This window comes from Amblyomma mixtum, chromosome 2 (genome assembly GCF_055824585.1).
Source record: "Amblyomma mixtum isolate Tamu chromosome 2, ASM5582458v1, whole genome shotgun sequence".
Taxonomy (NCBI): Eukaryota; Metazoa; Arthropoda; class Arachnida; order Ixodida; family Ixodidae; genus Amblyomma; species Amblyomma mixtum.
The window spans coordinates 315714690-315729460 of record NC_143013.1 but is presented as its reverse complement, the minus strand read 5'-3'; the positions used below and the strand labels follow the sequence as shown (position 1 = coordinate 315729460).

At 44.1% G+C, this 14771-nt stretch overlaps 2 protein-coding genes and 1 long non-coding RNA gene across 6 annotated transcripts in view; 1 reads left to right on the top strand and 2 right to left on the bottom strand.

The window, feature by feature from the left end:
- The window catches only part of Pax (paxillin), a 77601-nt gene extending 76365 nt beyond the window's left edge, over positions 1-1236 (bottom strand). The window contains exon 1 of the mRNA XM_089575135.1: positions 793-1236. Coding sequence (XP_089431261.1) covers positions 793-805 — 13 coding nt within the window. The 5' untranslated portion in view covers positions 806-1236. The remainder of the gene's footprint in view (positions 1-792) is intronic.
- The window catches only part of LOC149365058 (uncharacterized), a 43408-nt gene extending 34678 nt beyond the window's left edge, over positions 1-8730 (top strand). For both annotated transcript variants that reach the window (XR_016289252.1, XR_016289253.1), the window contains 2 exons: positions 3851-4025; positions 6587-8730. This is a non-coding gene — a long non-coding RNA (uncharacterized LOC149365058). The remainder of the gene's footprint in view (positions 1-3850; positions 4026-6586) is intronic.
- Positions 2378-14771, bottom strand: part of LOC149365057 (uncharacterized) — a 58651-nt gene continuing 46257 nt past the window's right edge. For all 3 annotated transcript variants that reach the window (XM_089575129.1, XM_089575132.1, XM_089575131.1), the window contains 7 exons: positions 12440-12554; positions 9179-9347; positions 7568-7668; positions 6601-6732; positions 5458-5533; positions 3542-3632; positions 2378-2869 (listed from right to left, as the gene is read on the bottom strand). In XM_089575129.1, the coding sequence (XP_089431255.1) occupies positions 3556-3632; positions 5458-5533; positions 6601-6732; positions 7568-7668; positions 9179-9347; positions 12440-12554 (670 nt within the window). In that variant the 3' untranslated portion in view covers positions 2378-2869; positions 3542-3555. The remainder of the gene's footprint in view (positions 2870-3541; positions 3633-5457; positions 5534-6600; positions 6733-7567; positions 7669-9178; positions 9348-12439; positions 12555-14771) is intronic.

Sequence of the window (14771 nt, the reverse complement as noted above, 5' to 3'; positions counted from 1 at the left end):
CTTGACTCCGCTCGGGCTAGAGGGGTAATATTACACCTGCTACACAAGCTTACCTCAGTATCTCCGAAAAAAAAAAAAAATACGCATGCAAAACTACTCCTTATATCAACGTCAGAAAAGTTATAATGACGCGGCGACTAAATGCGCGTTTTACAGCTGGCATGTGCTGGCATGGTGGCGACTCATGCATGGCAGTGTGTAAAGAAAAGGCGCTACAAAATATTGACAACACTTCAGCACTAAGCTACCGTTCTCGCAATGAGCAGGACAGCTTGCACGTTACAGTCAGACACTTTTGAACACTCAGAAGGAGCACAGCAGTACATCTATCAGCAACTAGTGCTGCACATTCTTTTCTTTACTACGTGCAAGGTTTCAACTTTCCAGCTCCAAGAACCTCAAACTGAAAAACTAGCATCTCTGTCACCAACGGGGCCCATGGTGGCAATAAATCAATCGTACGTGAACACGGGCGTTGAAGTGGACGGCTAGCTTTTCAGGGAAGCCGTGTCACTGAACAAGGTCGTCCGGCGGCCTTGGCAGTGCTCAAGACGGCCGGTCAATCCCAGTGCCAAGAGAAGAACGAAGGAGCGCTCCGAGCTGCTGCTGCTGCTGCCGTCCACAACCTGGGCTTTATGCCCGTCACGCACCTCGAAGGAGCGTGCGGAAGGACTGGCCAACACAACGCGCCAGACATTGCACGCCCGTCTCGAAACCAGTGGTGTCCAGGCCAACGCACCCGTCTTCTTGCTCAGCCAAAAGTAAATAAAGAACAAGCGAACGGCTGCTCACCTAGATCCTCCATCGTAGATCGCTCGAGGTGTCGGCGTAGGAGTGGTGCCGCGCAACACGAGCTCCGAAGGCTAAGGATGAACCGCAAGAATAGAACAGCGGAGCGTTGTTCCAAAAACTACCTTGGCACAGAGTCACGCACGCACACGCATGCAGACAACCACTTGGCCTGGCGGGAGCAGCGAGCGCGGGCGAGACAGAGACGCGGCCGGTGCGGAGCAGTCGTAGAGAGAACTACCTCTTGTTCCCGCCAGCAGAGTCTAATCGGCTCAGACTTGGACACAAAACGCTGGGGACGCGGTGAGAGCAAGAGGAGCGTGAGCCGCTGCCGCCGCACAGGCGAAAGTGGTCGGCAGACATACGCGCACGGACACAGGCAGCAAAAACCGGCGACTACCAGGCGCCCAGTGTTGTGGAACTGCGGCGCGGAAACCACCGCTGGCTGCCGCGAGGCGGGTTCGGGGATCTCCGACTGGATGGTGAGGTCATATGCCGCGTGACCTCATATACGTGAACGAGGAAGAGTACACGGCGCGCCGAGGCTGCGACGGGCAGCCTGCTTCACCTTTAACCAAAGTAGAAAAAGAAAAAAAAAAGTGATCGTGACGAATCGACGCGCACGGTTTCGCGACGTATTCGAGCGTGCGTGAACACGCACGAATTTCAAAACTCACGCGTTGCTTGTTGCAGTCGGCGTACTTGCTTATGCGAGGAAGAGGAAGAATGTGTTTCCTTTGTTTTTCGATGGGACCAATTTACCGTTTGGACGTGACGTTACGAAATTCATGAGCCACTCTTGGCTGGCAGCGAGCTCCTTTGGAAATGGCCCAACTTTTGGGTGGAAAACATCGCCTATGGCTGCGGGTACACATTCTCAACGCCTTAAATTTTGTGGATTGCAGTCTGTTTTGTTCAACTAGCAAAGGACCTCCTTCGCCCCCCCCCCCCCCCCCCCTCAAATGTTGTAATAAAGATGGTTGCTTTAACACTGTGTTCTCTTGAATGGACAAAGGAAATCTACTCACAAGAGCAGCTGTCCACCCCCCATACTTTTGAACTGCAGCTCTACTAATTCAAAGGCTATTAGCCAGGAATACTTCTACTTACTGGCACGCCCAAACGTTATTACACTGGAGGAGAATTCATTGCTGAATAAAAAAAAATCCAGTCATAACAGAAACCTCAAGGATAAAATTAATGATTACCAAAGTCTACTTTCAGCTGTTTGCTTGAGACAATGTCTGTCGAACTGCAAATGCAACTGAACCCCATTTTTGACAATTTTGATAGAACTAAGAAAGCATGCTGCATCAGAACACTACAACTATGTTCACAGAGCTGACATACACATATTCCTACCAAACTATACTTCTCATGATTTAAGCAGGACCAAACATGATTGTATACTGTTTGTGGGCTAACAAAAGCACCATTGCTCTTATGAGCAAATTACGCATTTTTTAAAAAAATTTATTAATTCATACTAAGGCAAGCAGTGTCAAATATTCTTCGCATTTAACAGGAGTACAAACAGCCAGAGTGTAAAAGCTGCAAAAGAAAAAAAAATACACAGAAGACCAACAGAAACTTTGTCGAAAACCAAACTCAATATTTAATTCACAAAATGTTGACACCAAAATGACAATAATATGTGCAGTCTCGAAGTGACATCACAGGAAGGAAACCTGCAAACACTATTATGAACCATGAAAACAAGCACAAAATGAGAGGTGAAGCCCCATGTCACTGACTAGAAAGTTATCAAATGCAAACTACTGCATTATATTAAACATATCAAATGGAACACAGTGAATTAACGTGAACACAAATGGGACGCTTTTTAACACTTTGCTGAGTCTATCAACAAAAGTCACACAGAAAAAAAAAAATCACCCATCAAAGCGAACACATGTACACGAAACACTTGAAACGTACAGCTTCAAAGAATATTGCATAGAATGACACGGCATGGCCGCATCAGTTTTGAACATTGCATGACTCGGGAAGTTCTTGCAAAGGTTTGGTCGATGGCTTGAATGTCACTTCTGTGCAGTCTGTGCCTAAATTGTTTGTACATCTGAAAAACAAAGAGAATAAGTTCATTTGCAGAGCTGACACCTGAATATTATGACACTAGCTACTACTAGCAGCTGGGAATTATCGTTAACAACGTGACTAGCAGTGTCTCCACCACAATGGGTGCATCATGGATAAAGGATCTTCCAGCGAATAAAGATGTTTTTCAATTACATGCAGTTCACAGTACACTTTCACTAAAGTTACAACACAGAAGTAGAAAAGCAAGACAACCTGAAAGGCATACTTTATTTATTTAGTCACCGAGAGCACTCTGTCTGGCATTACAGGTATGGGGGTATACAAAATAAATTAGGCAAGCAATTTACAACTATGATGCAAAAAGTTATAGCCAACAATGCTAACAGGAAATGAAGAAAGAGCATTTCATTTTCAAGCAGTATGCTGAAAAATGACATTAACAACTCAGTTCTAGTTCTGAATTTGGGCAATTCATGTTCATGGATCAAAACGCTTGGGCCTGCACTATTCTCTTGTCTGTGAACAGCTACTCAAACAGAACAAGGGAGAAAAAGGATGTAGGGTTGGCAGTGAAGGCTCCACTGTCACCATTGCTTGACAGTAAGAAACACACGCAGAAAAATGGGAGAGACGTTAAAGGCTTGTTTATGCCCCTTTTATCTTTTTTTTTTTTGAGGGGAGAGTCACTCACATGTCCTGTGACTGTCATGAGAGGAGGAAGGCATCAAAGTCGATGCACTGCCGCAACACCCCTGTCAGGATGAACTCAGCTGAGTAGATGCCTGGAACAGAAGAAGACAATGCTCTTTATCTTCCAGGTGCATGGAAATTGCGGCTCTCATGTAGACGAACTTACATGTATACAATGGCATACTGTGGAGGATGAGCTGAACACCACACTATTTTGTATTAAATTTTAGTTTTCAGTTACGCTCTTTAATTCACATTTTAAGAACTTCAAACAATGCCAAGAACAGTAAAGAAGAAAATCATAACGCAGGTTACTGGGCTGTGCCATCCGGGGAACTACAAGACCCACTCCGGCTCTGAGCAGGGACATTGGTTTCCTTGCAGCTTGTCAGATGGTGCGGCCTGTCGAAGAGGCTGCTTTGCTCGCCTCGACGAAAATTCTCCCACAGTTGACTGCAGTTTTTTGTTGATTGTGGACAATCCAGGCAAGTTCCATTTTTAAATTACTTACCAAAAAACGTAGACCACCATAAGCTACACTGTGGTCGGTACTTGAACCCAGACATGCCAGGAGTTTTAGAAAGAGAAATTTTACGATCTGGACTGATAAACGTGAAATGCGCTGTATGCATGAGATTGTGGGGCTAATCTAATCAAAAACAATTTTCACAGACAGGTGAAATTTCTAGAAGGAAAGGTTTAATTACAGCCTAAGAAGTATTAAATTTAAATTTAAACCTCCAGCTCTTCTCCAGGAAATGCTGCAACAGAACATTGTGGAAATTTACAACAGCAAATTTGAAACACTCCAGAAGCACAGCATGTTACTCTATGTAGCATGAGAGTAGACTGTGGGCACGAAACAAGAAAAAGTACATGAATGTAACTCAAGGTTGCTTTTGTGGGTATGAAACAGGGGAAAAAAAAAAATTCGCAGACAATCAATGCAATTCATGAGGCAAAGTATGCATTAGCTTTAGTGCTCCCGCTGGGTGAAGCAGCTGCTGCCGGGTTCACACCATGTGATATAGTGTGACATACAGTACCCGCTGGACGTTGGTTGACGACTGCAGTGCCTCTCTTGCCACCCGCTGCCTCCCAATCTCTCTTCCCTCTCCCACTTTCCCTCGCCCTCTATCCTATTGCATGAAAGAGAATTCAGGCTTCACATGCCAACGCTGGACACTTTTTTTGCGATAATGGACGTTCTAATGCTGCATTGAATATATAATCAATTTGTATTCCGAGTGGCTGTAGCATGGCCTCTGAAATTCACGTCCCTTATTGTATGTACATCAAATGTGGGAAAGCAAAGATGCCATGCAGTACTTTTCAGAAATTCGTCTTGAAACTCTTTGTACTGAAAGTATATGTTGCATCATCATTTCTAGTGACCTGGTAATAAACTTGTGGTGCTCCAGTTTCTAACATCCATGGTGAATAAATAATGTCAACATCTATTATGACCAGTTTTGATTTCTACTGTGAAGAGCACTTCGAATGTGTCAATGCGGCTGTGGGTGAAACTACTAGGCCAAAAAGCCTACGCAAAACTCTTGACACACTGTTGAATGCCACGTAAAATTGCACCACTTGCCGTACGCTATTCTAGCCATTATGCTTTCTCAACATGTACCAAAGTATGTGGATTTCAAAGATTATTTCCTGCTGTAGGGCTTCACACAACATTTCGGCAATTTAAAATTTTGTAATTTTGCTCGCACAATTTGCACCAATGGCTACTTTTAGAGAATGCCAATTTGTAGGCACAAACCAGGCCACAACTTATTTTCAACAAGATTGGTCAGGATGCATTGCTGAGAGAAAATCAGGCCTAAATAGGCACAATGGAGAACAAAAATTATGCACACCAAGCAAGCAAAGTGTCAGCCAAAAGTCATCTTGCACTATACTCACTGATATTTTTTGACATGTAGTCACGACAGAGATGCAGGTCATTGTCGCAGGAGACGACAACAAACTTGGTCCCTCCCTGAGAAAGTGAAAAAAAGAAAGGCCAAGTTATGCACATCACTATATAATAACAAAGTTCAGGGATGCAAACATGTACCGTCACAAGCAAGTAAAAATCTGAAGACAATGAGAGTGGTGGGCTAATTGAGAAAATGTGTGTGCTTAGCAGCAAGAAATGTGCAGTGCGTATAGGGGCCATACGTGGACATGTCTAAATAGGCATGGCTTAAGGGGGGACACTGGTATTGAAAAAAAAATTTTTATTAATGAAGTCACAGTTACGAAATCATCAGGGAATATGTATTTTTGTGTGCTGATTCTAAATATGTCATTCAATTTCATGTAAAACAATTCCTTGAGCACTTATGCACATTTTATGCTAGTATTTTGCGAAGAGTTTTGAAGAAAATTTGCTGCAGGAAACTCGCTGAAATGTATGCCATTGGGTTCTCTTGATACCAAAGAATACAATAAGGGTGAAATTGCCTTCCTGCCTATCATAGAACTTAAGTTATAGAGTTTTGAAGTTGTCGCTTCAGAAATGAGAAGGAAAGTGTGTATTCCTGTTTCTGAAGTGGCAGCTTCAGTACCCTATTAGTCAAGTTCTATGAGAGCCAGGATGATAATTTTACCCTTATTGTATTCCTCGGTGTCAAGAGAACCCAATGGCATACATTTCAGCGAGTTTCCCGCAGCAAATTTTCTTCAAAACTCTCCGCAAAATACTTGCATAAAAAATGCATAAGTGCTCAAGGAATTGTTTTACATGGAATTAAATGACATATCTAGAATCAGCGCACAAAAATACATGTGCCCTGAAAATTTCATAACTATGACTAAATTAATAAAATTTTCGAGCGTTTGTTCCCTCACCACTCCGCCCGCTTGATGATGTTACACCTATCATTTTTCTTTCCATAGCTCGCTGACATCAGTAACAATACAAAACCTAACTACATTACTCAGTGTGCAACGAGCAGGATTCAGTTTAGCTCTTCTCAGGGTTGTGGCCAGTTGCAGTAACGAGAATGCAACTACTAATGCCTTGAAGGGACACAGAGCCTTGTTACAGGTGGTGCGGATTACCTGCGTGACGGATGTGACCTGCTTGAGTGAAGGCCTCTTCTTCAAGTACACCATTCCACCTGAACATTCCACAATTTCCTTGAGGATCGGAGGCGATGGATAGACTCCAGGAGTGATGAAGAAGATCATGCCCTGCAATCCAGTAGTTGCAGTTTTGTGTGAGAAAACAGTTTCACAGGTTAATAAACCTTCACAACAAGAAATCTGGAAGCTTGTGGGTGAAACTATGAGCACTTGACAGGAGACGAGAATTAATAGAGCTTTCTAACAGGTGGAGGAGTTGTGAAGGGTGTGGAGGTGGTCGAAGCATTGGTTTGTGGTTAAAGCAATATCAATTCTTTTTTTTTTATTTTCAAAAGCGATTGAAACAAAGAAATCTAGTTGATGTATTGGCAGTGATTTCTAATAAGCAGCTGTTTGACTGAGAAAAGGAGAATATTCACGCCAGAAGTAGTAAGTGAACCACAAGCATACGATGGAGTGGTTTTCGCCATATCCCAAAATAAGCCACCCAATTCCCTGGGCGCACTGAATGAGTCAGCATGATGGAATTAACAAAAAAAAAGCCACTCTCGACAGACCAGCAATGGCTTCTTTACAATTATTTCATGAATGAAAAAATTGGGTTTGTCATGGTTTTCCCACAAAAAATTACTTGCCAAGGTATGAGGAGGTAGGCACCTTACCCTTAAATTCACTCCAGGGTGTAGTGGAATTGAATAAAGGCATCACCAGAAGCATGCTGTTATGGGCATTAGGCTGCTAATGGGCTTCAGGAGAAGCTGTAAGTGAAATTTCAGCAGTTGGAAGCGCTTTCAGGGTCTACTCATTATGCCGAACCATCATTGCGACACCTGCCGCATTTTGTTCATTTAAGATATGTAGCCCCCAGAAATTTTAATTAGCAGAAACTTCCACGCGTAAAGCATAAAGGCTTTGCACACGGACAACTCTCTGCTTTGCTCACCTTGAAGAGTGGTGTCCGGTCTGGCCTCTGCAGGACTTGGGTAAGGCTGAAGCCAAATGTCTTCTCAGCATCTGGGTCTTCAACCAGGTAAGGCCCTTCATCTGCAAGTGTGGAAGAGGTGCTTGAGCTGAGTTTTTCAACTTGGGCAGTGTGAAAAAGCAACCTTAAGGGAGACGCAAACAGCCACAGCTTCTTCTCAAGGTGGCTTTTGTTCTCAGGGCAATATAGAAACTGGATCTGTTTGTAACAATGTGCAAGTGCTGGCTGGTGGTACTACTTGCTAGTATGTTACTCACCGGACAGAAACTGCCACACTCTCTAAGATTATCGGTGCACAGTGCGATCTCGGTGCACACCTGTATGTTACTGAGGGATGCAAAACACTATATGCCACTGCTCTCGATATGCTACATTGAATTTCAGCTCTGATTTTTCAACTTCTGATTACCAATGTGCCAGGCACAATGAATTATGCAAGCAGAAACTTTGTTTAAACAGGACAACAGTAACATAGCAGGGCTGGAAAATCACCAAGCTGAGATCACTGCAGAGAAACAACTCTGGCAATGTGATGCATTTCTTTCTCCTAACATCACATAAAACTTAGCCTGCATTTGAAATGCATGCCTTAAAATTCAGATATAACAGAAGCAGTTATCCCAAGATGACACTGCAGGCACCACTGGCCATGTATTTGCACGATGTTGTTAACTGATTCAACATCTGCACACGGGTGGGTGTGAATATGCTAGGTTTAAGTGCTCGAGCACGTTTTCCCAGTGTGTTGGCGAGATCCTTACATGCACAAATTGCAGCAAAATTTTAACTTCATGCCCCCTTTCCTTTTGTGAGAACAGGAAAGTCAGATTTTAAATACATACTATGTCCTTCCAGTTTTCTTTTTCATGTTTGAGACTTCATGAATGAATGGCAAGGGTACAAAAGGCACACAGGGTTCTCATTCTACTTCATATGTTTTCACACTGACAAAAAAAAAAAAAATTAATTGTTCATATTTTGCTGGTTAGTGCATTGTGTTAAAATGGTGATTGTTATGGCGTTTGTTGTTGTACCTGGCAGTGTACTTTGCCTGTTGTGTTGCCTTTGATTACGTTTGCGTTATATTCCCACCCTGCTAAAATCCCTTGTGGATTGCAGTATCTGTAAATAAATAAAAATAAATAAATAAAACTTGCAAAAGAAATAAATGAAGAGATGCAACAGTGGCTTATTTCCAGTGCCTAATTAAAGTCAGGGGGCTCTTGTGGGGGTGGACTCTAAGACCCCCCCACAAATTTCGACAAGGGAACTGAGACCCCCCCACAGTAGAATGTAGAGACTGCATGAATTCGAAGAAAGCAACCATTTTTTATTCTTGACAGTAGTGAATGGAACATTTATTGTCTACCATATATATTCCAGTAGCAGATGCTGGAACGCTCACTTCAAGTGTATGTCATCCAATGGGAAACGTGTCCCTCGTAATCGCGCCTCAGCTAGCCTCACAGCTAATACTAGCAGGCCACATGATGTAATGAACAGCAGTAGCCTCCTGACAATTTGCTGGGCTTATCGAATGGCACAAGTGCAGCACGTGTGAAAGATCCTCACCTGCAAATGCATTGCTGGCAATGCTGTCCTGCAGCCAGCGCGGCGTGATGATGAACTTGGCCGACCCAAAGGCCGAAAGCAGCTTCACTGTTCGCACGATCTTGCCGGTCACCAAATGTGTGCACTCCTTGGGGGACTTTGCCAGGGCACCACCGAGCTGAAGAACACCCTGTAGGGTTATCAGAAACATGGCTAAACTGAAGCCACGGTCTGTGCATCTCGGAGCCATTTCTTGTCGTCCGAGTATTTCTAGCATTTCGAGAGATGCATGGGCAGGCCTTCTGTACAGCCTCGGCAATTCTATTGATGGTCAATCAATTTGCGGAGCTTTCATTTTTCTCACCTCACTTCTTGACAGAAGCGTGAGAAAACGCTCTACCTTCAACGTGCATAACCAAATCCGTAAACTTAAGGTTGTCATCCTGAGTAACGCAATGTAAACAACACTAGCAAAAAGAGATCGTGACAGATTAAACGAAACACAAGAAGGGCTGACACAAGTTCTTCAGGGCCTATTTAGCATCCAGCTAGAGAACGTAGGATAATCCGGTTCAATATCTGGAGTTCAAAAACTGGTCTGAATACGCAGGATGAAAATGGTGAAACATTCAGAGCCACACCCAAATGGAGTCATGTGTCTCTGTTACACCTTGGTCACGTACACAGCCTGCCTTTTGTTTAAGGGGGGACACACTAGCCTAAACAGTGAACTTTTGAACCACTTGCTAGATATCATTGAAACTTGTGGGGCTAGTTCAAATTACTGCTGGGACCACCTCTGCCAATTTTTATTATTCTAGAATAAGTATGAAGCATGTTATGCAACCTTTGTGCCAAGGATGGCTATGCTTGCTTAGGAAAACTATTGTTTGAAATATAAGTGTAATTTTTCCAATTTTTTGTGTTATGTGACATTGGAAATGTCCGGAGCACACAACTGTGGAATTATTTTGCTTAGTTCTCCCATATTTTGAGAGAATGATATACCACGTAAAGAATGACAATGGGTTTTCATTTTGCATCAATTTTTTTAAACTCATTTTTTTAGTGCGAAGAAAGGGAAAAAATAGACAAACTGAGCACACAGTTGTGTTCCTCATGAAATTTCGCTCCAGAAAACCTGCTACAATACCAATGTTATCAAGTAACTGAAATGATAGTTTTTCTTGACAGTCTACTGAAGAAACACGAGATGAGAAACATAGATTCACATGATTGCAAATCATCACATTTTATTTTAAGCACTACAATGTTCAAGACAAGCCCCCAGCTGAATAATAAAATTTGGCAGAGGTGGTCCCAGCAGTGATATTCGCAAGTTTCAATGAAATGAGCAAGCGGTTCAAAGTTCACTCTTTAGGGCCCCCCTTAAAAGAGTAGTCAGGAGCCATTTTTTTGTCATTTTTATCTGCGCAGATGCACTGCAGTTACCACCCATTATCTCTGTTAAAGTTCCAACATTGTTCTTCTTTTGTACCATGCTTCTACTTTCATGCACCCTGCAACCTGGCAACCAAGCTAAAATGAGGTGCTCAAGCTGCTTTGATTTGATATGCTTTTCAAATATACTCGTTTTAGCTGTATGTTCTTGAAGCAATGGTGCACATTCTGTAAAATGACAGTTTAAAGAACCTGGATCACCAGGGCAGACGTGTGTGCAAAAAGAATGAATAAATAAGTTTACTAAAAAAAAAAAAACATGCCTGAAGTTGTCAGTTGTGGAAATGGGATAGGTGCAGAGAATTTGTAGGGCTGAGATAGGAGTATTGAAATTAAGACTCTCAGGCATGACCAGAGGTGGCAAATGTGGGAAGTGGTTGCCAGATTCAGTGCTAATGTGGTCTTTGACTAGTAAGGTGTGGGTGTGGGCTAGCTGGCAATCAACGGTAAACATAAAGCCTGGAAAACACAGGGACGTGCTTGACTAGCTGTCACTTATTCACACCATCAATGTTCAGGTGCAATTATATAAAGTAAAACCTCGTTAATTCGAAGTTACCGGGAGCAGGGAGCATTCCAATTAACCGGGCTTTTGAATTAACCGACCGCAGCAAAAATATGGCAGCCAGACAAAAAATATTTCGCCGTAGCAACATGCTATCTTTCTTAGGCAAACTTTGTGAATACCGTATGTTGCCTCGTACCGCGCAAAAGTCCACCGTCCAGTTCACAGCCCTTGCAGGCCAAAAATAAGGTTGGCTCCAAATATAAGTCGATGCATTATACCCCCCCCCCCCCTCTTTGCTTGTGTGGGCCGGGGCAGTTTTCTTTAGTTCTTTTAACTGCCTTTTCTACTCTTTGTGCTTCGTACTGCAGTCACATTTCGATTCGTAGTTTCCCACGGGATGGCACTGAGGCGTGCACGCAACTCAAGGCAACAAATGCGTAGTGATGCAATCACAGGAAGGACATCATTCTGAAGCCAATGAAGGTTAAAGCGAAAAACTGGTGTTCCACCCTGCTTACACACTTGTATGCGGCCCGACTGACTAGCGAAAAACCGAACCGCGTAACCGCAAATGTCCTTGTAGTTTCGATTCAGGCACGACGAGCACGCTGGAGAAGGTTGGAATCGGAAGTTAGCCCTTGCACTACCTACTGTTTGTCCAAGGAGGTGACTGCCAGTGTGAACAAGGCAAGTAAAAAATGCGCAAATGCCCAGTGAAGCTCGTCTTCTCCTTTGCAGGCGTGTGCTTCGGCAGTCCGCAAGTCATACCGATAGGTTTTTGTGCTGGGAGTACTTCGCATATCAAATATAGGCATCGCTCAGCAGCGCCGCCTTGTGGCTCTGAGGGGCTATCACTTCACCGGTTTGTGGCGAAATCGGGATCAGACATTCATGCATAGCAGCCCAGATCTTTGAATTAACCAGGCTAGTGCAAGCTGCCACTTCAAATTATCTAGTCAGATTTACATTAGAAATTATGGGATCATAGAAATTCTTCGAATTAACCGAATTTGAATTATTGAGGTTTTACTGTAGTACCACAGTGATAGTTAGGCAAATTACAATGCCCGTTGCTGTTCATTCTAAACTGTTAAATCACTGGGGCAAACTAGTGGCTGGCATGGCAAGCATGCACTGCTGGAGTGAAAGTGCAATAACACGCAATAGCACTGTGTATCTCAGCAAAGGCGCAGAAAGAAGAGGGGAAAAAAAAGCCCTGGAAAGTGCATGGCACCTTGAGAACATGAAAGAGGAAGCAAGCAACTAAGAAAATGAGCTATACTGAAAAATTCAAAAGCAATAAAGAGCTATACCTTTTTCAGTTCAGCCACATCTTTCACGCCAGTAAAGAGGACTTGCGGCACTTTGTCTTCGGGAAGCGTTGTTGTCACTGTGACTGGTATGTTCTCCTCCTGTTCGGGTGTTGACCTGTGCGACAAAATAACCCTTTTAATTCATAGAGTTTCAACTGTGCGATGCACTGGCCTGATATCAATACTTGGAAGTGACAGAGACAAGCAGATTAGTTGCAGACTCAATAAAAAAAATGCATTTAAGGCTACCCGTGTAAAGATTAAATGCTGCCTTGTCACTCTCTCACCCACCCCCTCCTTTTGTTATTGTGAAGATAGGAGCCTCAAAAATGAAAAAAATAGTGAGCTTTGTTGTGAAGTTTGTTTTTGCTGCATTTAATTCCCCTTTTAAGTTCATGCAAAACTCCACCTTTGAGTACTTCAGACCTGAAGCCCGTGTGTAGAACACTACCTGATCACTGGCAGACTTTAACCCCTTCACCGTTTTGTTATATCAACGAATTTCTTAACAAAACTGCTTATTTTTTTTATTCCTGATTTCGAATATTATTGCAATAAAAAGCACGAATTCGATCTTTAAAAAATATCTGAAGCAAACACGAAGTCAAATTAGCATATTCAAGTTTATTATTTCTGACATTATGGAAAACCAACTTCCTGCTGGTAATGAGCGGTAAATATATTCAAGCAAGTCATCAGGCAAGCTTATAGTGAACATCTTACTGGGAACTGCAAGAAAAGGAAACCGAGGGCGTCATGTAGGGATGTTACTGACGTTGATCTGCATGCACTGACACGCGCTCGCAAAGTTCGCTTCTGAGCTGTCTGCTTCTTCATCGGAAGAACTGATAAGCACAACGTCAGCACTGTCGTCCTCGCTCCCTGAAACAATGTACACTTCGGTGTCTCAGTCACCATCGTCTGAAGAAGATTACGACGAAGAAGAGCGTCTTTTCCGAGAAGACGGGCCAGCAAAACACGTGTCGCCTCCGCCGGATGCCATTTTTAAAACCCAGGTTGCCATACGAAAAAAAAATGTTAATGCGGTAGAAGAAAACGAAATTAACAGGTCAAGGCTGCCATCTGTCGAGCAAAATGTCATCTAAGCCACACACGAGCACTGCTCGTCCGAAACGAGGAAGAGAAGAACCTATTCAGAGAGGACGAGCTACAGTCGTCCAAAACGGTTTGGGGACGGCTTGGCAAGGACGAGCACAGCTCGTCCAAAACGGTTAAAGGCTCATTCACACTTGCGAGTCGCAAAGGGCGTGCGACTCGCAGTCGCTTGCGACCAAGTAGCAGCTCGACAACACCGTTGTTCACACTTGCAAGCGCGACCAGCGGGTCGCCTTCTCGTTAGATTCTCGTTTGAAGCGAAAACTCTCGGGAATGACGTTCGCGCGCTTTCAAGAGTTTCGCCTGTTTTGGCCGCGCCTCCTGTACTCGCGCTCGATAGTCTACACTGCTATTCGCAATGTAATACAACTACCCGAGCGAAGATTAGGTTGTCGTGACGGTTTTGATGTGCACCGAGGTCGTACAAGCGTCACGAAGACAGAGGCGCGCTTCTCTGTAGGGCCGGCCTACCAGCTTGCAGTATGTCGGCCGCCGCGGCGTCACAAAAATGCGCAAAGATTGCTTGTTCGCGTTCATACCAAGCCCTTGGGTACAGGAATGTAAAAATGAATCATTTTTGAAGATCGCTGGCCAGTACCGAGTTGCTGGTAGAAGGGATAACAGCGACAAAAGCAAATTTCTTCCCAGAGCCGCTTTGCTGCTGCTGCTCCATGCGGCTCGACTGTTGTCTGCTAGCTCCGCTGCTGAAGGCGTCGCAGAAGTCGAGCATGTCTTGATATTATTATGATACAAGGTCCGCAATAAAGTGGTGACGAAAGCAGCATCTTAATTACTAGCGCTGGCCAGGATCCGAAGCGCCCTTAGTTGCGACATCGATATGAAACCGGCTAGGCTTAGCGACGACTATGGCAGCCCGCTGGGAGCAGCGCAGGTCGTCGCCCGGCGCGCCCGCGAGCGGTGTCGTTGCCGGAAGCTTGGCTCGCTTGCTGATTGGTTCAGAGGTTTGCGACTCGCAGTCGCGAGGCTGAAAAATCGAGCACCGAGCGACTGGCCCGCGACTGTCGCTTTTCGACCAGGGCGACCGTTTGCGAATGTCGCTTTTCGACCAAAACAGTCGCGCGACCTCTGCGACTCGCAAGTGTGAACGGGCCTTAAGGGGTTAATGCAGCCTGAAGTTGTACGCACAATGCTGAGACCGACCGCATTTGTGCAACACTAAAGAAGTATGCACATGAAAATTATTTCTACCAGTATT